General features: G+C 38.5%; 1 protein-coding gene across 13 annotated transcripts; it reads left to right on the forward strand.

Annotated features, from left to right (window-relative positions):
• The first annotated feature begins 630 nt into the window (after positions 1-630).
• LOC132041133 (probable plastidic glucose transporter 2) lies at positions 631-22,271 on the forward strand. Of its 13 annotated transcripts, none has more exons than XM_059431935.1 (15): positions 631-648; positions 775-951; positions 2,527-2,626; positions 2,943-3,054; positions 3,198-3,265; positions 3,344-3,476; positions 5,465-5,564; positions 5,652-5,764; positions 5,867-5,960; positions 11,071-11,224; positions 11,408-11,551; positions 11,674-11,798; positions 17,141-17,229; positions 20,617-20,731; positions 20,919-21,353. In XM_059431935.1, the coding sequence occupies exons 2-15, from the start codon at positions 946-948 to the stop codon at positions 21,099-21,101; spliced, it is 1,536 nt and encodes a 511-aa protein (XP_059287918.1). In that variant the 5' UTR covers positions 631-648; positions 775-945; the 3' UTR covers positions 21,102-21,353. The 13 variants fall into 13 exon arrangements, 11 of the variants coding, with proteins under 11 accessions (XP_059287918.1, XP_059287921.1, XP_059287923.1 ...); XM_059431938.1 differs by having other exon boundaries at positions 775-941; XR_009410915.1 differs by lacking the exons at positions 631-648; positions 775-951 and adding exons at positions 1,940-2,222; positions 21,404-21,620 and having other exon boundaries at positions 20,919-21,245.
• The last annotated feature ends 1,155 nt before the right edge of the window (positions 22,272-23,426 follow it).

The following is a 23,426-nucleotide window of genomic DNA, read 5'->3' on the forward strand; positions in this document are numbered from 1 at the left end:
CAAGAGATAATTTCCTCAAACAAACTTAAAAAATTGGATCAAATAAGTTGAAACAAGACACGCACTCTAACATAAATTGTAGGGCCCGAACTAGCAACATTTTTTATGTTTATGTATAAAGTTTTTGCAGCTTTAGCTAATGCAAACTAAGACATTGGGCCCGTGCCAACATCCCGCTAGTCTCTTCACAAGTCACAAATTACATACAATGGAAAGACATGTCAGCACTCACCACATTGGGAAGTGATCGACTGTGCCATCCTTATATTCGGTTGATATGTTAACCAACAACACGTGGCAGAGGCATCATTCTCGAACACCACAGAGATCGGACTTGAATTCTAGAAAAAGCACAAAGCAGCCATTAATTAATTAATATTCTTCCAATTTCACTTTCTTAATAAAACATGATTATTATTACTACTTAGAAAGAATATCACGCTCCTCCAAAAAGAAGAAGAAAAAATAATAATAAGACAAAAGAAAAGGTTAAGAGATGGACTCCTCCAAAAAGAATTACCTTTCTCCGAAGATTATCCCTCCCCTAAACTTAGAAAATAATAATAATAAGACAAAAGAAAAGGTTAAGAGATGGACAAAATAATACTACTTATATAGGTGCAGTGTCTTCTTCAACAATCACAGCAGGTCCTAAGAAAATGAAATCGATTTTTAAGACATTTTATTAGCATATTTTTAACAAATCCATTTTTCCATATTTAAAAAAAAATCATTTTTTAATTTTTTTTTTTAAAAGGGTTTTAAAAACCACAGATCACTGTTTAAAAAAAATCAAATTTTCAAATTCTTTTTCTATAATTGCATCTAAAGATAGAGTTATTCCAGAAGTTTCAGTGAAACGAGGACTCTTCTAGCGGTTGCTTTTACTTTGATTGGATATTTTTTCTCTCATCGTTGGATGATCGGATAGTAAGAGAAAGGTAAATGAAGGTATAAATCGTTAGATAAACTGTTTATATTGAATGTTCACGAATTCCTTACACTTTTCTTTTTATGCTTATATACTACTCTGTATCAATTACACTTTTCTTTTTATGCTTATATACTACTCTGTATCAATTTATGTGCCACGTCAAACAGTTTAATGTTGATGGGAATTCGGAAAAGAGATTTTTAAGTATTTTGAAATAAAATTTATATATTTGGAAATTACATGAAAAGAAAAACTATGTCACAATAATTGATAATTTAAAATATTTAAAAGATATATGAAAAAGTTATGGTCAAAAGAAGGCTTGTTTGAATCTCGAAATTCGAAAGATGCCACGTGAGTTGTGATGGAGGGAGTACTGTACTTTTTTTTTTTTTTTCTTGTGTAAGTTGAATATGATTATAGTGTGTTCTGATGTTTAGAATTATATAAGCATGCTTGAGCTTTGGTGATGAGAAATCTAGCATGATGCCTACTTACAGTAGAGTTTGAATATCGACAGTAATTGATGTACTTATTAGTACTTTGTTTTTGTTTAAACACAAGATTTTAGGATTTCTGGGGGATTTTATCCTGTTTGGACGTTGAGAAAGAGGATATGGAATGCTGCTTAATTTAATTAGTAGTTATATTTAAGCTGTTTATCTCTGCCCTATCAGTCATAGTACATATTTGGTTCGAGCAGGTTGGATGAGAAATCCCATAGGAGTACAGGAGTTATCCTTGGACTAGTTCTATTCCATGTTTGGCGTAGTGGTGGGGGTGGTGGTAGTAGTAGTAGTAGAAAGATGTTGTTAGTGAAATTCTAAGCAGAATAATATTTTGTCTAACACAATAAAAACCAAATACTAACAGAAAACAAGAAGAATAGTAACAATTTGGTGTATGATATATGTTTAGCCTTAGGCGCACGTCACGAGTTCGAACCCTGGCCTGGACAAAAGGATGGTATTTATGTGGAGAAGGGTAGAGGGGCGGGCCCATTATCCCAGTTTGAAAAAGGTTATCGAAAATATATGTTTGGCCTTTAGGAAAGATTTAGCCTAGAAAGATGGTTTCATTCCTGCTTGGTAATCAGTGTTAAGGCGATAGTAGTGCAAATTCTCTTTTTGGGATCATTAATCCCACTAACCAGTTTAAAATAGTCTCCTATTTCAGAAAAAGTGACTGACCTCAAGAATACTTTTCTCCATCCAAGCATAGGATGAAGGTTGGAGTCTTTCAGATACCTCCTCATTACATCACAGACAGTGAACGAAATAAGCACTTGGTATCTTAAATGTAATTCTGATGTTTGTTTTTATCAGAGAAATTGTAATTTTGATTTCTTAACCTTTTACTAAATTTATGCCAAACTTGCTTTTTCAGTTGCTATTGGTATGTACCTCTCTGTACTTCATTAGATGTGATTCCCCTGTCCTTTAGTCTTTTGGAATGATTTATTCTCTGGAGTTAAAAATGATTTATCTCTTTTATTGTAATATAAAACAGCTTCTTAATAAAGGTAGCAAGCCCTTACCATTGCTTTGGATTACCATTATGTGACACTGAGTGATTTTGGTTCTCTTTAACAGCTCAGTTGTGGTATGTGGGGACACTTGGGTGCTTCATCCTCAATATATAAGCGCATGACATCCAGGGATTCCATGAATTCTGATGTCGAAGCCGATTCAGGTGTGTCCACTCTCTTGTTACTAGCACTGCGTCTTATCTTGTGCACTAATTTTAGAAATCTATTAGAAGAGGATTATTCAACTAGGTAATATTTTGTTCCTTGGATCTGCCGGGTGCGTTTTTCAAGAAACAGTACTGTAATTTTAATAGTATATCTGTATATATGCTATTCTGGCTGCATTTCCTTTGCACAACCAATTAAAATGGAAAGGAAAAAAAAAAAAAAAAAGCAGAGCTAAAAGGATCTCTTATGATTTTTCTTTCTCATTATGATTCTTTTTCTAATGTTGTTTTGAATTCTTGCATTTCAACTTAGATCTTCTTCAGAATGGTGTAGAGCAAGAGATGACAAATCCTTCTTGGAAATATTCGTGTCCACATGTACTTGTGGCAACAATAGTTGCATTTCTGTTTGGCTATCATCTTGGGTCAGTTCTGGAAATTATACTCTTTTCTCTACAATGTTCTTTCTATAATCTTGAGTATTTTCTTTGGTTAGTTCTGGCGATTATTCTCAGAGATTTTCTCGTTGATTTAAGAGAAATTTGTCTTGTTCCTGTCTCCTCTGCAGGGTGGTGAATGAACCACTTGAAAGCATTTCAGTTGATCTTGGCTTCAGCGGGGATACATTGGCCGAAGGTACCTAACATTCTATTCTTTTGGAACATCTGTCATTTTTCTTGGAATTACAAGTTTAACATTTTCCTCTGAATGAAGGTCTGGTGGTGAGTACTCTTCTGGGTGCTGCCTTTGCTGGATCCCTGATTAGTGGTTGGATTGCTGATGGAGTTGGCCGTCGTCGAGCCTTTCAGTTGTGCTCATTGCCTATGCTTATGGGTGCTTCATTATGGTAAAGTCCAAATTTACTCCAATGCTTATATCCATGGTTTGGGTGGACTAAAGGTTCTTTCTGTAGTAACGAGTTTGTTGTGTTTCTTAATACAATCTCTTTTGTGTTCTACTTGTAATTTAGAAAGATGGCTGAATTGCTTACTAGGTTTTAGGAGAAATTGCCATGTTCGTTTTGGCATTAAGCTGTAGAGGTCTTACAGGCTCTTCGTCTAAGGAAGGCTGTTGCTGATAATGTTCCCGATAAAGATTCATTAGAAAGTCAGTGCACTGAAGAGTTTATGAAAAGAAAGAGGTCCATGATTTAGGCAAGGTCTGTGTAAAAGTTACTTGGGTATCTTCTTAAGAAGGAATCTGCAGGAACTCTAGTTCTGAGAGATTTTTCTCTGAAAGGACTGCCCGACAACAACAACAACAACAACAAGCCCAGTAGAATCCCACCATGTGGGGTTTGGGGAGGGTAGAGTGTACGCAAACCTAACCCCCACCTTGAAAGGTAGGGCGGCTGTTTCCGAAAGACCCTCGGCTCAAGAGAGGAAAACAAGAGGAAAACACGACAAAAGGTCAGATAGGGCCAAGCATATCAAAAACAATATGAAAACGAGGAATAACAAAAGCGAGAAAGTCATGGTAGAAAGGAGCATTAACTACCATAGATAAATAAGATAATCAAAGTACAAAGGCCCAACAAATATAAGCAGAAATCAAATGGCAATAAACGAATGAGCAAAACTACAACTACTATGGTGAAAGGATAAGCAACCTAGCCTTCTATCCTAGTCTGAGTCCTCCACAACCTCCTATCTAAGGTCACGTCCTCGGTAAGCTGAAACTGTGCCATATCCTGAAAGGACTGCCCAAATGATTAGAAAAGGAAAAAAAAAATACATCACAACATTAACTTTTCAAAAGAGTGCCGTTGGGAAGAAACTATATCTCCATTTGATGAATATAAAAAGATAAAGAGATGTCCCAAAAAGACCCGTGGCCATGGTTGGGTCTATTGTAATAGTGCAATTTCTGGCCATTTTTCTTTTGTTCATCAAGTTTCATGAGTAAGTTTCTCGCTGTCAATCTGGGTAACTGAAGTTCTAATTGCATATTTCTTTTTGATTGAACACTCGCCTCAACTCTTCATTTTGCAGTCAGGTCTTCTGGGTTACGACAAATGTCTAGTTCTTCTAACCTTCTTGCACCCGAAGCCAGTATTGCTTGCATGTGGTAGACACTAAAGCTTATAGTAGTGACTTCAGAAACATGTACATAGCCCATTGAGGATAATACTTGGAAAAGGGTTTATTCCTCTTACATAAGAAATTTTGCTTTGTAGTTTGTTCAGTTATGTGCATTTACCTTCTGGTGTCTTAGTGTATATTGTCAATCAGATGGTATGCTTACGCTAGGTAGTGATCATTATGAAGTACTCTGTGGAAGCCTTTGTAGTTCACTTGAAAGAAGCTGGTGGAGGTGTTGGTTGAATGTATGAACTTTTTTTTTTTTGGGGCGAAATTGAATAACTTAATGTTGCTTTTTGACATCTCAAGTGAACTCATGTTCTTTCTTCTCCCCTGCCCTCAAATCAAATCATCTTGCTTTCTTTCTCTCCTCTTTAAATTATTTTTCCTCTTCGCAACACACAGTATGCTTTTTCAGGTAATTAAAAATTACGTCATATAATACTATATACATAGTTTAGTGCTGGTTTGCTTACGAGGGAGAGTTCTTTTCGACTGGATACCGTGCATTTGTGAAATTAGAACTTTTAATAACGCTCTGGAAGACTTAAATCACTTAGAGTTACTCCAGCACCCTTTGCTTGGGAATTGAATTTTCTTCTCTTTTTCTGTTGGTCATTTTCCTTCTGTTTGAAAATGCTTTTATGTAAGTTTCTGAGTCCTGGTGATCTTGACTTAGGATTTCGAAAAGATGCTTTGCTAGTCCCACTAATAGTTACAGATTTGCTCTGGTACTGACACATGCATTTTCCAGTGCTACAGCCAAAACTCAAGCAAGCATGCTTACAGGAAGATTTTTAGTGGGATTAGGATTGGGCGTGGGTCCTCCTGTTGCTTCTCTTTACGTAGCAGAGGTAAAGCTACTATCAGCTTTAGGGTATGATGCTTTTAGTTATTTCATACCTTCTCAAATTCTGTTAAAACTCTTGATATTAATGCAGGTTTCTCCTGCTCATGTGAGGGGTACTTGTGGGAGTTTAATTCAAATAGCAACATGTCTTGGGCTGATGGCAGCTCTTGTTATAGGGATCCCCGTCAAGAATATAGTGGGTTGGTAAGACAAATAGTATATCTTGTGGGAAAACTTCTGTAAGTGACTTGTTTTTAGTAGGAATGAAGTTGTATCTGAGCTCATTATGTGTTCTAATACGTACAGGTGGCGTGCATGCTTTTGGGTGTCTACTATTCCGGCTGCAATACTTGCAATTGCTATGATGTTTTGTGCTGAATCTCCTCATTGGCTATACAAGGTATTCTAATTTATGCGTCTCTTGCACTTTTAAGATGATTACTCTCTACGTGCAACCTCTGACTCATTTCTAGGTTGCGATAGTTGCTAGGGTCTCTAAGCTAATCCATATGTAGATGTATAAATCTAATAAGTGAATTCCTTTGGCGCTGAAAATTCTGCTGGCTGTCCCATATCTTCTCAAGTCCCATTTCATTTGCTTTCTTATAATTATGCTACCTTGCTCATAAATGGTTGCATCACAACTTGCCTTTTTACCTTTTTGCTCCTCTCCATTGCTCTTTTCGTAAGGTTTAAGCTAATTTATATTCTAGATGTACAAATTCAACAAGTGAACTCACCTGTATGGTCATATGTCACTCCCCGAACCATGGCCTGGGCGAAACACGGCACTCGGTGCCTTACTACATGTGCCGAGCGAACCACATGGCTTGCTGAATCATTACGAGGCATATCATAAGCGGAATATATCGTAAATGCATGATGAGCCTTTATAAAACATAACAAGTCATAATACTTAATAGAAATACTTGTTTAAACATGAGTGCGGAAATAACATGAATGAGCGAAAGATGGCTATACGACTCTGAATATCGACATGACATAACGACTAGTCTAGTCTATGAAACTCTATCATGAGTCCGAAATGAAATCATACTTGCCGGGAAGCCCCGCCGTACCTTTAATGCATAACTACTATAGGGTAAATGACTGACTAAACCCCGAAGGAGATGGGGCTCACCAATAGGTTGATACAAGCAAATCCTACTGAGCTGATGCGTCGTCCTGTAAATCCGTACCTGCATCGTGAAATGCAGGCCTCCGACAATAAAAGGGGACGTCAGCACATTGAATGTACTGGTATGTAAAACAACTGAATGAAATAACATGTGACGTGGAAATAACATCATAAAACCGAAACCGAAACCGAAGCTCGGTCACGCACACGAATATATATGGATATAATACGAGTAAAACATTATTAGTAGGGAGAGTATAAATATAATTGACAATATGGTTCTAGTACTTGCACTTACCAAAGAAAGCTCCCATACCTTGCTAGGGGATATGAGATATAAATATAACATGAAAGGATCCAATCATTATTAAGGAATCGTCCTAAACATAAAGGAGCGATCCTCATCCTCACGGTGGCTAACATAGTTTCAGTCGTCGCAAGGTTTCTAATCCGCGCAACTCCTTAAAACATGAACATGGAAAATAAGTGGCACTTGAGCCCATGGTTTTCATAAATCATAACTTGCATGTACATGGATATCACCTCATAGTATTCTTGCATGAAAACGTGTAAAGCATATCGAGTATTTTCTTGAAAATAAACATAATAAATTATAACTTGTATGTAAGAACCCCATGGAATGCAAAGTATGGGTTTTCATGGATTATGGACAGATTGTCAATAATCATAATGAAATATCAAGAACTCAATAATGGATTAATAATACTTCAATACTTAGTATAGCATGGTACATGGACATAGGGTTATCAGAAACATGGTTAAAAACCTTAGTTTTGTATAAATTCACACTTTATGGAAGATATGTTCCCACACGTAGATAGTAACCCTACATACCTGGTAATGCTCCAAACTTGTATTAACAATCTGATTTTGAAAGAAGAGTTTCAAGGTTTAAGTCTTGAGTCCTTTAAATGGGTTTTCTTGAAAACCCTATGTTAAGAGCAATGATTTCATTGTTAGATTATGGCACCACATGTTAGAATTCACTTGGAATGGTTGGAATAGACTTAAATTGGTGTATTCTAATGGCAGGGAGAGAAGAACTTCGTACTAGGGCTTGAAGAATGTGAAAAACTGATTTTTAGAAGCTAAGTGTTGTATTTATATAAGTCCTGGCTCATCCCCAGGCCTTGATTTGCGAGAATTTAGACGCGCCAGGCCATCTGGGGGTGCCACAAACCAGTAAAGTGAGGCCAAGGCGAGGATTTTGGCGAGCCTGACTTTCTCTCAAGAAACGGCCATAACTTCTTGTAGAGATGTCCAGTTAACCTCCCTAATATACCGTTGGAAAGGTATTTCAAAGGGCTACAACTTTCATGTTTTAAGTTTCCTCAAATTCTTAACAGATTTTCACTGAATTGGGCTGGAAGGCAGACCTACCGAAAACTTAGCCGATTCTATCGAATCTGAGCACCCCTCTATTAGCCATTTTGAGACGATCATATCTCCTTGATCCGGACTCCAATTGGCCTAATCCTTATATGCATGGAAAGGTATTTCTATGTACTACAACTTTCATTAAGGAACCTTTTTCAAATTCCCAACGAATCAAGGTGTTATGGTTTCCCGAAGTAGGCCCCTCAGCCACTTTCTCAAAACGTTCAAACCTTCAAATTTCCTCTGAAACTCTAACAATACGAGTCTAACCTTTATTCTAAGATATGGGATGTAATGGACTTGATTAGTTTTCAAGAACACTTTCTACACCTTCCATCTTGGTTCCATTATAATATCATCTTACGAGTCAAACCTTAGCCCGAAGGTACGAGGTGTTACAATATCTCTCCCTTGGGATCATTCGTCGTCGAATGATAGATCATGATTGGAAGTTAGGCTGGACATGGCATGAATACATAAACGTGATGAAACATGACTTGAAACATAAGAGCTTGACATGATTACGTGGGAACATGGTCATGGATCATGAGAACTGAATACGTGATTACATCGAAACATGTACATGGGAACATGAAACTGAGTAGTACCTACATGAACGAGAATCGTGAAACATTTGTCGTCGATTTATGAATGGTGGTTAAGAATTACTACTAACTCTGGAATTTACAAAAATTATGGCAGGACTTCCTTCGTAATTCGGACTTCCATGACATTTCTCAAACGCCTGCCAGCTAACTAAAGTACCAACATACCAACACAACCTAACAGGGTATCTTAATACGCATGGTGTGTTATATCGTAATTACTGAATCTTGAATGTGGCTAACATGAATACTAAGCTGGCCTAAACACATGGATATTGGCTGAATGATTACATGATTACTATACATTGGGCTTGGAAGAGAATTCGTAGGCACGAATGACATGAGTACTGGAAAATAGGCACGAACATGACATGATTACCTGGGCGTGAGGAGCATGACGTGGGACATAAATACATGAAGACTGGCTGACATGAATACATAAGTGCTAAACTGTAATGAGATACGAATACGTGTAAACATAGGTATCATAACATGGGATCTGAATGTCTGAAACATGATTGTTACAACATGAGGGTTGAATACTGAGCGCGGGTGGGATCTGAACACTTAGAGACTTGATCATAGACGTTCGTATGTAACCACGGTAGACATATGAGATAAGAGTACGACTTAAGCCTTGAATAAAATCGCAAATTGGTGCAAATGAGTTCGACATGAGTCATAAAATAGAAATAGGATCCCACATATAGTGTGAAACTTGAGCATGGCATATCATGAGTATGTCAAATCTGAGTAGAGTACTCCCAAAAATAAGCACCATAGGGTGTGAAAGAAACTCTTGTTCGCTCTGAAACGTAGATGTGAATACCTTAGATTATCTTACTTTTTGTTCATCAATCCCCTTATCGTGAGCGGATCATAAAGGATCGTAGAGGAAAGGAATTCGTGGGTACAAATTATGTGAAATGCTTCATTTTAGAGTATAGGCGGGACATAGGTACATTGAACATGAAGGACGTAACTTAGAGCATGCGTACATGGAAACGTGATTAATATGACATGAAACGTAATTACGCGAATAGCATGACATGGGGAATAGGGACATAAGCAACATGTCATTTACATGAACACTTCGTTCGTCAAGGACCTAAGACATGGGTGGAAAGTCACCTTGATCATAAATAGTACATATGTACTTAGTGAAAGAAAGGGCATCCTTTGTGACAAGTGACGAGATGGTTTAAAACATTAGCCAGAGGAACATAAGCACAAAACATATAAAATCGTGAGTCGGACATCCATCTTGACTTACTTCCCCAGGCCTTGCTTCGCGAGAATTTAGACGTGCCAGGCCATCTGGGGGTGCCACAAACCAGTAAAGTGAGGCCAAGGCGAGGATTTTGGCGAGCCTGACTTTCTCTCAAGAAACGGCCATAACTTTTTTTAGAGATATCCGGTTGACCTCCATAATATACCGTTGGAAAGGTATTTCAAAGGGCTACAACTTTTATGTCTTAAATTTTCTCAAATTCTTAACAGATTTTTCACTGAATTGGGCTAGAAGGCAGACCTACCGAAAACTTAGCCGATTCTATCGAATCTGAGTACCTCTCTATTAGCCATTTTGAGACGATCATATCTCCTTGATCCGGACTCCGATTGGCCTGATCTCTATATGCATGGAAAGACATTTCTATGTACTACAACTTTCATTAAGGAACCTTTTCCAAATTCCCAACGAATCAAGGTGTTATGGTTTCCCGAAGTAGGCCCCTCAGCCACTTTCGTAAAACGTTCAAACCTTCAAATTTCCTCTGAAACTCTAACGATTCGAGTCTTAACCTTTATTCTAAGATACGGGATGTAATAGACTTGATTAGTTTTCAAGAACACTTTCTACATCCCATCTTGGTTCCATTATATTATCATCTTACGAGTCAAACCTTAGCCCGAAGGCACGAGGTGTTACATCATACTTAAAGTTGTCTCTATTTCCTACCAACCCCTATCCCCAAATAGATAAAGCAGGTGCGAGGGAAGGGAACAGAAGAATAAAACTATTCTACAGAGAGAGCTCAAATATTTATTAGATGAAACCATTATTGGTTTTGGAATATTGTTTTTGAATCCCAGGTACAAGGCTACGTAGCTTACTTGCAACTTGCATGTATAAATTTCTACTCTGTAGGTCAATGAATGCAGTAACTTATTGAGATGGTTTTGGAATATAGGTTTTCCATTTAGATCTATTTTACCCTGGGATTTTTCACAGCAGTTTTCTCCCAGAGACTGACTGATTCACTAATATACCATACGAAAAGGGATGATACCTCCCAGTATAACAAGGCTCAACTGGCTTTATCATGCTAGTTAATTAAGTTAGTTGCTTAATTTTCTGCTGTCTGCAGCAAGGAAGACTTGCCGACGCTGAAGTCCAGTTTGAGAGGCTTCTAGGAAGCTCACACGTTAAGAGTGCAATGGTGGAGCTTTCAAAGTCGGATAGAGGGGATGAGAGTGAAAGCGTTAAGATCTCCGAATTGCTCTATGGTCGGCATTCTAGAGGTAAAGAAAATGAATTTCTGGTTTAGTTCTACAGTTTGCTTATTTACAATCCTGGAGTTGGTAGTTATTCTTGCATTAGTGAAGTTTTGGCATCTCTAATACTGCCACAGTAGAATCTTCTTCATTTATTTAGTCCATTTTTAATTTTCCAAGTCCATTGTCATTTACCTATTCCTTTTGCAGTTGTTTTTATTGGGGCAACCCTATTTGCTTTACAACAGCTATCAGGAATAAATGCTGTGTTTTATTTCTCTTCAACTGTATTTAGACATGCGGGAGTATCCTCGAACCTGGCAAATGTTTTTGTTGGGATTGCAAACTTGACAGGTACAGACTAGTGAACATCCTCTTCTATCATCCCCTGTATACTTAAGTTTCTCCAATTTGGTCTAATGGTTTCATTTTCGAAGTCTGCAGCTAACTTTCTGCTCCTCTCCGTGTTTTTCCAGGGTCAGTTGTGGCCTTGCTTCTGATGGACAAATTAGGAAGGAAAGTCCTCCTTCATTGGAGTTTCTTTGGAATGGTAACATACCTTACTGAAGACTTTGAGAAGAGAGATTTTATCAATTCTCAAGTGTTTCTATACAACCAATTACAGAGGTATTTATACACAAAACGGAAGCCTAACTAGGAAATATACAATTAAGGAATCAAGATAAAATCTCTTTAATAATGGAAACTAAACCAGATAAGAATCTGTTTAATTATGATTTAGAATCTGATCATATCAGAATTAGATCAGAATCTGATCCAATCTTAATAGAATCAGATTTGTCAACACTCCCCCTCAAGTTGGTGCATAGATATCACACATGCTCAACTTGCAAACTAAGTTGTGAAAAGTTCAACTGCTAAGCCCTTCAGTGAAAACATCAGCTAGAGCTAGCTGCTTGCTGGATGTCACATGGAACAGGCTCAAGGTATAATCAGTCAACTTTTCCTTGATGAAGTGTCGATCAATTTCAATGTGTTTTGTCCGATCATGTTGTACTGGATTATGGGCTATACTGATGGCTCCCTTGTTGTCACAGTACAAGGATAATTTATTATCTCCAGACATTTTCAGTTCTTCTAGTAGCTTTCGTAGCCATAGAAGTTCACAGAAACCCTGAGCCATAGCTCTATACTCTGCTTCAGCACTTGATCTAGCAACTACACTTTGCTTCTTGCTTCTCTAAGTGACTAAGTTCCCCCCCCCCACAAGTGTGCAATAACCAGTAGACCTCCTATCATCTAGAGATCCAGCCCAATCAGTATCTGTAAAAGCTTCTATATGGAGGTGACCATGTTTGGTGAAAAGAAGACCTTTTCCAAGAGCAGATTTCAAATATCGCAGAATGCATTAGACAGCCTGCATGTGAGACTCACGAGGATCTTGCATGAACTGGCTTACCATGCTAACTGCATATGCTAAGTCAAGTCTAGTGTGTGAAAGATAAATGAGTCTTCCAACCAATCTCTAACATCTTTGTTTATCAACCGACTCTCCTATCCCTGCTTGTAGCTGGTGGTTACTCTCAATTGGTGATCCTCCTGGTTTACAACCCAACATACCAGTTTCTTCCAAGAGATCTAGAATATATTTCCTCAGAAATGAAGATTCCTTTTCCTGATCTAGCCACTTCAATTCCTAAGAAATATTGCAGCTTCCCTAGGTCCTTGATATCAAACTCATGAGCCAAAAGCTTCTTTAGCCGACCCATCTCTTCTTTGTCATCACCTGTCATCACTATATCATCAACATAAACTATTAAAAGAGTGATCTTACCGGGTCTTATAAAGAGAGTATGATCAGCATTGCTTTGTTGATAACCAAAAGAAAACATGGCTTTGCTGAATCTGTCGAACCATGCTCTGGGAGACTGTTTTAGCCCGTATAAAGATTTCTTCAATTTACGCACCTTTCCTTGACTTGTTTCATTGTCAAATCCAGGAGGAATCTCCATATACACTTCTTCTTCCAAGTCACCGTGTAAGAATGCATTTTTTACATCAAACTGCTGCAATTCCTAGTCAAGGTTGATTGCACAAGATAACAAGATTCTGATTGTGTTCATCTTGGCAACAGGAGCAAATGTCTCTTGGTAGTCCACTCCATATGTTTGAGTGAACCCCTTAGCTACCAATCTGGCCTTGAACCTCTCAATCGAACCATTGGCTTTATGTTTCATAGTGAACACCCACTTGCAGCCGACCAACTGTTTATCTGGTGGAGGAACAACTAATTCCCAAGTCTTATTTTTTGCTAGAGCCTTCATTTCTTCAAACATCGCTTCTTTCCACTTGGGATCCTTGAAAGCTTCCCTCCAATCCTGTGGAATAGACATAGAGGAAATGACAAGGCAAAGGCTCTATAGGAAGGGGACAAGGAATCATAGGACATAAAGTTAGAAATAGGATGTTTGGTACAGGATCTGACCCCTTTTCTTTGAGCAATATGTCTATCTAAAGCAGCAGAAGAATCAGAAATTAAAGATGACTTACCATAAGAGGAGGACCCTTGGCAGGGAGTAGGTTGCATGATGGCTTCTTGGCTCCTGTTTCTCCTTGAATATCTCATCAAATCAGGTTTGTCCAGACGTCCAATAGTCTCTTTGTGATCAGTAGTCTCCCCCGAGCAGTACTTCTTACAGTTTCCTCCTAAACACTCTCTAATGGAACTCTCACCTGGAGTAATGTCATCAAGAGATCCAAAATTAGGTATCACCTCTTCTCTTTCATTACTCTACCCCTGAGGAGGTGATTGGGTTCCATTGAAGTAAGGTTCAGATTCTCTAAAAGTAACATCCATACTTACAAAATACTTCCTTGATGGAAGATAGTAACACCGATAACCTTTATGTGTTGGAGAATACCCAACAAACACACATTTAAAGGCCCTCGGATCTAGTTTTCCTGCATTCCTACTCTGAACAAAACAAACACACCCAAACACCTTTGGAGGAATAGTATAGACACTATTCCCTCGTAAAATCTCTGAAGGACTCTTAAAATTGAGTGCTTTGAGAGGCATTCTATTGAGAAGATAAGCAGCTGCTAAGTAAGGTTTTGGGAGATTCATAGTGAACATGAGGGATCTAGCAACTTCCAACAAATGTCTATTTTTTCGTTCACTCCATTTTGTTTACTAGTGTAAGGACAACTAGTTTGGTGGATGATCCCGTTAGACTCCAAATAAGTACCAAATCGACTATCCATGTATTCGATGCAATTATCAGTTCTCAAATTTTTTATCTTAGTTTCAAACTGAGTGCAAACCATCTTATGAAAAGATTGAAAGCAAGAAAATACATCACTTTTTGCTTTTATCAGGTAAACCCAAGTCATTCATCGACTACCGGACACAAAGGCTGTCTGAGTAGGCCCCCAAACATCAGAATGGATAGTCATAAAAGGAATTGTGCTTTTATTATTACTATTACTTGACGGATAAGAGTTTTTAGTATGTTTGGCATACTCACAAGCGTCACAAAACAAAGAATCAACCTGAATCCTAGAAAACAAACTAGGATATAATTTTTCTAAGATACAAAAGGATGGATGCCCCAACCGCCTATGCTACCGTATAATTTCTTGATTGACATTCTTATTTTCTCCAAAAAAAAGCCTTGACATAGAACATCACCTTGATTCCTCTCCAACATATATAAGCCATCATGCACTCTATCATTGCCAATCCTCTTCCCTGTTTGAAGATCCTGAAAGACAATAATCAGGAAAAAACTCAATTTTGCAGTTTAAAGCTTTGGTGGTGGCGCTGACTGATAAAAGGTTAACTGGAAACTGAGGGACATGAAGTACAGAAGATAACTTAATATTTGGAGCACAAAAAAAAGAACATGTCCCGGTTATTGGGGAAAGAGAACCATCGGCTATCTAACATTGTCTGTTTTTAGACATGGAGTGTAGTTAAGAAGTTCTTTTGAGGAGCCTGTCATGTGTCTATTCGCACCAGAATCAATAATCCATGAATTAAGATGAGCAGTAAAAGCAGTACCTGACTTCACCAAATTACATGTTGCACCGGAGGAAGAGTCAAGTTGCGACAAAAAGGACTTGAGATGCTTGAGTTCACTAGGAGAGAAAATTCACCAGAGGTTGTCTCCTTAGATGACTCTACTGTCTCTGACAAATTTGTTTGAGCTCTCATTGAGTTGACTCGTTTTCCTCCACGACCTCTAGAGTCGACCATGTAACTTCCAGCAAGTTTCCTTGGTATGGTGTGGCTTCCCACAATAATCTCAAGGTAAGTGATCTTTATCATAATTGGTAGCCTTTATGTGCTCACGAGAGTCACTAGCGTTCAATCCAGACTTCTCAATTGGTGTTGTGTAATCACTAGCCGTCAACCCAGACTTCTCTACTTATGTTGTGTAGAGCATAGCACTCCTCCTGCTTTCTTCCTGCTAGACATAGGAATAGGCTTCCTCAAGAGAAGGAAAAGGGGTTTTACCAAGTACTTGAACCCTTATCTGGTCAAATTCGTGGTTCAAACCGGCCAAGAAATCGTAGATCCGGGCAAGAAATCGTAGATCCACTCCTTTTCAACCAGTGTTTGGAACTTTACTGCATCCGTAGTACAATCTGCTTGGAAGTCTTGATAATAATCTAGCTCTTGCCACAAACCACTCAATTCAGAAAAATAATGAGAAATTGACATCTCACCTTGCTTTGTGCCATGGACTTTGTTACGGATCTCAAAGATCTGAGCATCATTCGCCATGCGTGAGTAGGTGAGCTTAGTTGCATTCCAGATTTTTTCAGCAGTGTCTAGCAATAGATATTGTCAGGTAATCTGGGGTTGCATAGAGTTGATAAGCCATGACATGACAAGCGAATTCTCTGAGTCCCACTGGTTGTATGTGGGATCAGAGGAAGCTTGTTTTTTCTTATCCCCATTAATGTACCCTGCAACTTTCTAGCTTTGATAAATAATAAACTGGATCTAGACCAAGCAAGGTAAGTGCCACTACCATCAAGTTTCACAGGGTTAATCCGTAGTTGTGAATTAGTTTCTGACATGGTGGCAAGAAAAAAGCTAGAACAGTAGAAAACAAAAGGAAAATCAGAGAAAAACTTTACTGCGGCTCAACAGTGCGGGAGAGAGGAAACTCTATCTCCTAAAAAGGCACGAGCTCTGATACCATGAAGACTTCGAGAAGAGAGATTTTATTAGTTCTCAAGTGTGTCTATACAACCAATTACAGAGGTGTTTATACACAAAAACTGAAGCCTAACTAGGAAATATACAATTAACGAAACAAGAATATATAATAATGGAAACTAAGCCAGATAAGAATCTGTCTAATTATGATTTAGAATCTGATCATATCAAAAACATATCAGAATCAAATCAGAATCTGATCCAATCTTAATAGAATCAGATTTGTCAAAACTTACTTATTGTATACCTGCTTGACTGAGATCATTAATACTTGGAAAGCAACTTCTTACCTAAAAAATGCAGTAAGCTCAAGGAAAATATGCATTGAGATGAATCTTCCAATTTCTGAGTTCTTTGCGGCAGGTGCAGTTGATTGTTTGTTGGAAGGATATAAAGATGGCGAAAATGAGCTAATGTGGCGCAATCCTAGAATTCTAACTAGTGACCAATTATTGTATTTTCTAGTAATAGGGTACTCCGGGGTGCTACTTTTGTTAATACATTCAGTTACTTGAGCAGAAGAAAAAGAGAACCTATGTGGCTCAATATATGAATTGATTTTCTGGACCATAGTTCGGCACTGCTTGAATTATTGTTATTCTATTTAGTTCTCCCCCTTTTTCTTGTTCACAGATGCCTTATATTGGCAAATTTGGTGATAAAGACATCTCTTTTTTGTTTCTTTACCCTATTTGAGATAGTTGGATATTTATATCTGAAATTTGGCATGTTTGGGGCGTTGAATAAATCAGGCTTTAGCCATGGCCCTTCAAGTGTTTGCTTCAAGTGGAGTTGCATCAAATTATGGAGCTTTTTACTTCTCTGTTGGTGGCATGCTGCTGTGAGTAGTCCCTTGACTTAAAATCGTTTTGTTCAGGTTAATGTCCAGTGCTAGAATATGTAAGAGTATCTACGGTGAAATCGGTACTTTGTTAGAACATTTCTTATTAGCACCTACATCTTGCAGTTCCAAAAGATAAACTCAATACATCAACTTCTAAGAGTAGAGTACATGTGAACTAAAAACACGGTTGCGCCCTTAGTTGTTTGAATCTTGATAATCTTGTGTCATGTTTTCACCTGGATGCACAAGTTTGTACCCTTCACTCCTTACTAAGGACACAACGGATAAGAAAGATATATTGTTAGGATTTAAAATCCCAAATCCGACTTTTGTGAACATTCCCAGAAAGATTGGAGGTCACACTGGACCACTTAAATACCAATCTCCTTAGAGAACCTACTTACGCCGTGATTTAAGCGAAGAATAAATAACACACACAGATTTATAAATGTTCACCTCAACGTGAGAGCTACGTCCACGCGCGTGCATCTTATTAAAGAAGAAATATTACAAGTGTTTACAACACTCAACCTCACAACCCCAATCCCAATGACACTCAAGAATTTTACCACACAAAATTCTCTCATTTCTCTTAGATTTTTCTCTCTTTGGGATGTGTTGTCTTCTTCAATTTGGCGTGTTTAGCAAAGCAGAAATATATTGAACCTATTGATGTCATTGGTGACTTGACAATTTGCCAAATACAAGGAAGATGTTTTCTTCCTTAGTGTTTTCTTCCTCAAAAACATACGGGAAGTGTTTTCTTCCCTAAAATAAGTGGATGGACTCCAACAGGGGTCTCCCACTTGAAGACTAATTTTAATTTGTCTTCACACTTTGATCGCGCACAGCCTCTTTCCTAGTTTCATACTTCGTAAAGTTCACAGATGCCTTTCAACATCACCACCGTTGTCGCATTAACATTTTCCGGATATTAAAGATCGTCGACAACTCCCATCGTACGCGCAATGTTGTTTGTCTCTCTCTCTCTCTCTTTGAAGATAACTTTCTCACATATTCTTCTCTGTGTGTGTGTGTGTGTATCTCGACAGGAGTCCATCTCATCTTTCACGCGCTCCCACTTAGTCGATTCATTTGGCATGACAGCATTGGGGCGTGTCGGAAAGTCCCCTCAAATCGACTATTTCCGATTCCTTGTATCAAGACAACATTCCCTCGGATGATCTTCCGATTTTGTTCATCCCAAAATCGATAACCAACTGTCACCATAGCCAATGTGCTAAAGTAACTCGATTTTGGATCAAGCTTGCTTCTGTTTGAACACTTTCGAAACGAAAGATTTACCTTCTCGCCACCCGTACTTCTTTCCAAGTGGAGCATGGCCCCGAGTGTATTCTCATACTCCGAGCACGCTCGTTATGGCTCATTCTTTTCATCATCTTGATTCCATTATCGGCACAATACCGTTTGAAATCACCATCAATGTATTCTCCGCCGTTGTCGACCTCAAACACTTTCGAGGTTTGTTTCATTCTCGACCATGGCTTTCCATCTTTTGAATACACTAAACACATCGGCGGTTGAATCATCAACGAAGGTCACGTGTACAGATCCTCCAAGAGTAGGAACAAGCAGTAGGTCCCCACACGTCCGTGTGCACTAATTGGCCTTTTCGACCTTCAACTCCCCGCCCGCATTTGAGAAGCTTACTCGCTTTTGTTTTCCGAGAACGCAACTCTTAATGTCCATTTGTAGAATATTCCGTCGATATGTCCCCACTCGACAATGCCACAAATCCGTCTTCTTTGTGTTATGCAGAGTGCCAATCTTCTTTCCTTACCAACTACCATAGCACCTTTTCGCCACCTTCCAAGACCCATTACCAAAATAGATTATGTTCGACCTACCGAGAATTTGAACATCTAACTTTGTAATCTTCCACGAGGATCCATTTGACATCTTCAAATTAGCTCTCCATCGGCTAAATAAACTTGCCGCAGCTTTGTCATTATAAAAGATAACCGATAGCAACAACGCAGCCAAGATTCCAGCCCCCTCTTCACAGCTTTTTCTCGTTGACTCGGTTTTCCGCGGGGCCCACTCACGTGTTCGTCCCGGTCCGGATCGACCCTCGCCATTCTCGACTTCGATCCTGTAAGACTCGTCGACGCTCTCCGGTACCGTCCTCGCGCACCTCTCGCGCAAGGATACGATCCCTAACATCGTTGTCTAAACTAACACGGTAGGATGCCAACCAGCTTGCACTTCATCATCGAAATCAATTTTTACCGATGACAATTGATTTACAATGGTATTGAATTCATCTGAATACGAGCATTTTCCATCATCTTTAGATGAAATAGTTTCTTCACGAGAAATACCTTATTATTTGCCGAAGGTTTCTCATACATACGACAATACCTTCATCATATCCGCGGTGGTCTTTTCCTTTGCCACGTTGCGAGCAACGTTCTTTTGCACACCGAATGACTCGAACTTGTCCGTCGAGAGATCCCAATTTGCTTCATCTCCCTCGGTTTTGGACTCGCAGGTTCATGAACTGCCATATAAATAATCTTCAATTTCCGTACCATCTTCGCCTCCCATCGTTTCTAAATCACAACACAACCCGTTGCTCGATACCGCTTGTTAGGTTTTAAAATCCCAAATCCGACTTTTGTAAGCGAGATTCGGTGAAAGATCGAGGGTCACAACTGGAGAACCTACTTACGCCGTGATGTAAGCGAAGAATAAATACACACACAGATTTATAGTGGTTCACCCTCAATGTGAGAGCTACGTCCACGCTTCGTGCATCTTATTAAAGAAGAAATATTACAAGTGTTTACAACACTCAACCTCACAACCCCAATCCCAATGACACTCAAGAATTTTACCACACAAAATTCTCTCAAAGACCTTCTCTTACTTAGGCCTTTCACCAAGAGTATTTTCTTAGATTTTTCTCTCTTTGGGATGTGTTGTCTTTCAATTTGGTGTTTAGCAAATGAGAAAGCTTCCCTATTTATAGGTGTGAGATGAACCTATTGATGTCATTGGTGACTCAAGCAAGCACTTGACAATTTGCCAAATACAAGGAAGATGTTTTTTCCTTAAAACAAGGGAAGTGTTTTTTCCTCAAAACATGGGAAGTGTTTTCTTCCCTAAAATAAGGGATGGACCCAACATATATTACCTGTAGGCTTTACTTACAACATTACTTGTAGGCTTCTTTTCATTTTCTTCACCTGGGGGTGCTTTTTGGTTTTTCCTTTTTTTTTTTTTTTTTTTAAAGAAGGGCAAGTAAGTTGTTTAGTCTCTCTCTCTCTCTCTGTCTCTGTGTGTGTGTGTGTGTGTCAAATTCAGTAATGACAGCATCTATTAAAATACTGAATATGATGCATTTGAGACTTCCTTATGCAGGTTTGTCTTGACATTTGCTGTTGGAGCTGGTCCAGTTCCTGGTCTCCTCCTCCCAGAAATATTTCCCAGTCGGATTAGGGCTAAAGCTATGGCATTTTGTATGTCAGTTCACTGGGTAATTAGTCTTGTCAAATTCTCCATTTTTCTATTTACAACCGGAATCAGACCTCTGTTCAGATGATAGATTATGCCATTGTTCAATTTATATTGCTGAGTTAGGGAAATGAGGAGTGGAAAAAAAAAATGAGAGCACACAAATCTCTACAACTGCTTTTCTTAATTGTCTCTGCTGCTTTCTTTAGGTGGTTAACTTTTTTGTTGGACTGATGTTCTTGCGTTTGCTCGACCAACTTGGGCCACAACTATTATACTCCATATTTGGCACCTTCTGTGTGATGGCCGTGGTATTTGTGAAGAGGAATGTGATGGAAACAAAGGGGAAGTCACTTCAAGAAATTGAGATCGCGCTTCTTCCACAAGAATAAAGTAAGTTTTTGGAAACTAAATAAGCTTTTAGATGCTGTCGGAGCGACAATTGATCAAGTACCAGATAGTTCATTCGTGTTTGGCTGAATGCATATGCGGGCACTTAAAGTTGTCTAATTTTTCTATTTAGAGCTGAACTAAAGGTACGACCCATTGACCACATAAACTCTTCCAAAAGTGTACCACTTACACATTTTGCTGATATGGCAAAGTGTGTGTTTTACACTCCCTTTGTGCACGTTTAGTATCTCTTTTTTTTTTCTTTCCTTTTTTTTTTTTTTCCTCTGGTCTTTCTTGATAGATTACCTTGCCGGAAAAATTTCACGGCCCACAGCCAGTTCCATCACTGGCGCCAGACTCGCTTCTCACTTCTCCACCAGAACATACCCAAAAAAGCTCAGATATGTTTTTCCACCATAATCTGCTGCAGTTTTTTTGTAACTTTGATAATAGAGACCCCTGTTTAAACTGGTCGTTGGATGATATACAAGAATGAACTTCGGCAATTAAAATCTAAACGGTGCTTCAAAAGAAAACCATAACTCAAGAACTCAATTTCAACTTAAATAGTTGACCAAAAATCTTGAGAAGACAGCTCAAACCTGACTCAGACCTTTCAATTGAAAATGAGATATTGAATTGAAACCATTATGTCTACTAAACTTTATATTTATAAAAAAAAACAAAAAGAGGAGTAGTTTTTTAATCGAACTTATTAAGATCCTTCCTGTTGGTTGTGCATTGCAGCTATCGAGTTAATCTAGAGGGTCAAGTTCCTAGAGGAAAAGATATAGAGTAATCATCCTCCTCATGGATTCAAGTCTTCATGCAACTGTTTCTGGCAGTAGTAGCTTTACCCAGGAGGCGGGATGGTCTGCAAATAGAGTTAAATAGGGTATAGTTTGCGCTTTGTTCTCTTTGCAGCTCCTAATATTGTGCAGCAAAAATTATTACAGTAAGGACTCTCGCTGATATGGCGTCCCTGGCGCCTATATGATATAACAATAATGTTGTTACAGTAAGGATTTGGTGTACCTACGAGAAATGAGAATTTACTTTTGTGTGTTTTTAATTGCTGGAATTTCATATGTGAGATTTAGTGTTTGTTAAACCAAGAAGGCTAAAGGTTGTATATATATAATCTTCATCTTTTACTTGGCAAATATAAATGTCTGAAATACAAAGTATTGGAGAATGATTCTTGTAATATATTGAAGTGATTCAGCTGTCCATATACAGACAAAGAATGTCTTAATTAAGGTAACTAGATATCCTGATTTCTAGAAATATGCTATAGTAATCTATCAAATCTATGCTATACAAGGAAAGCGTTAATTGCAGCCTAGTAAATAGAGATTCTATAACACTCCCCTCAAGTTGGAATATAGATAATTTATCATGCCGAGCTTGTTACAAAGGTAATCAACTCGAGTTTCAATAAATGTCTTTATCAACAAATCAGCTAGTTGTTCTTTTGTCTTCACGTAGCCAGTGGAAATTAAGTTCTGCTAAGTCTTCTCACGAATAAAATAACAGTCAACCTCAATATGTTTGGTTCTTTCATGATATACCGGATAGCAGCTTGATTACCACACCAAAATTTTGCTGGAATAGGATGCTTTAACCCAATTTCAATCATGTGTCCACATGATCTCACATGTGGATCGTGACACCGCTCTGTACTCAGATTCTGCACTGAACCGAGACACAACATTTTTCTTCTTGCTTCTCAATGACACCAAGTTTCCACCAACAAAGACACAATAACCGGTAGTAGTTCTTCTACCAATTTTGGATCGGCCCAATCTACATCTGCAAAACACTCAATGCGAGAATGTCCATAATTGCTATATAAAATGCCGAGTCCAGGTGCTCTTTTTAAGTGACATAGAATCTATTCCAAAGCTACCCAATGTTTTAACTGTAGGTGCAGACATGAATTGGTTACGACACTTATTGCAAAAAATATCTGGACGAGTCACAGTGAGATAGTTTAATTTTCCAACTAACCTTATGTACCTCTCTGGATCATCGATGGGATCACCACCATCTTTCGTAAGATGTACATTAGGAACCATCAGGGTACTACAAGGCTTGACTGCCAACTTTCCAGTTTCTGCAAGTAGGTGAAGGATATACTCTCTCTGAGACAAAAAGATTCCCTTCTTACTTCTAAGTACGTCTACACCTAAGAAGTATTTAAGCTGACCCAAGTCTTTCGTGTGAAACCTAGAATGCAAGAAAGACTTGAGAGAAGAGATCCCTACATAGTCAGCTCCTGTAATGACTATGTCATCGACATATATAAGGCCAGCTACTGAGTG

This window comes from Lycium ferocissimum, chromosome 12, assembly GCF_029784015.1.
Source record: "Lycium ferocissimum isolate CSIRO_LF1 chromosome 12, AGI_CSIRO_Lferr_CH_V1, whole genome shotgun sequence".
Classification (NCBI taxonomy): Eukaryota; Viridiplantae; Streptophyta; class Magnoliopsida; order Solanales; family Solanaceae; genus Lycium; species Lycium ferocissimum.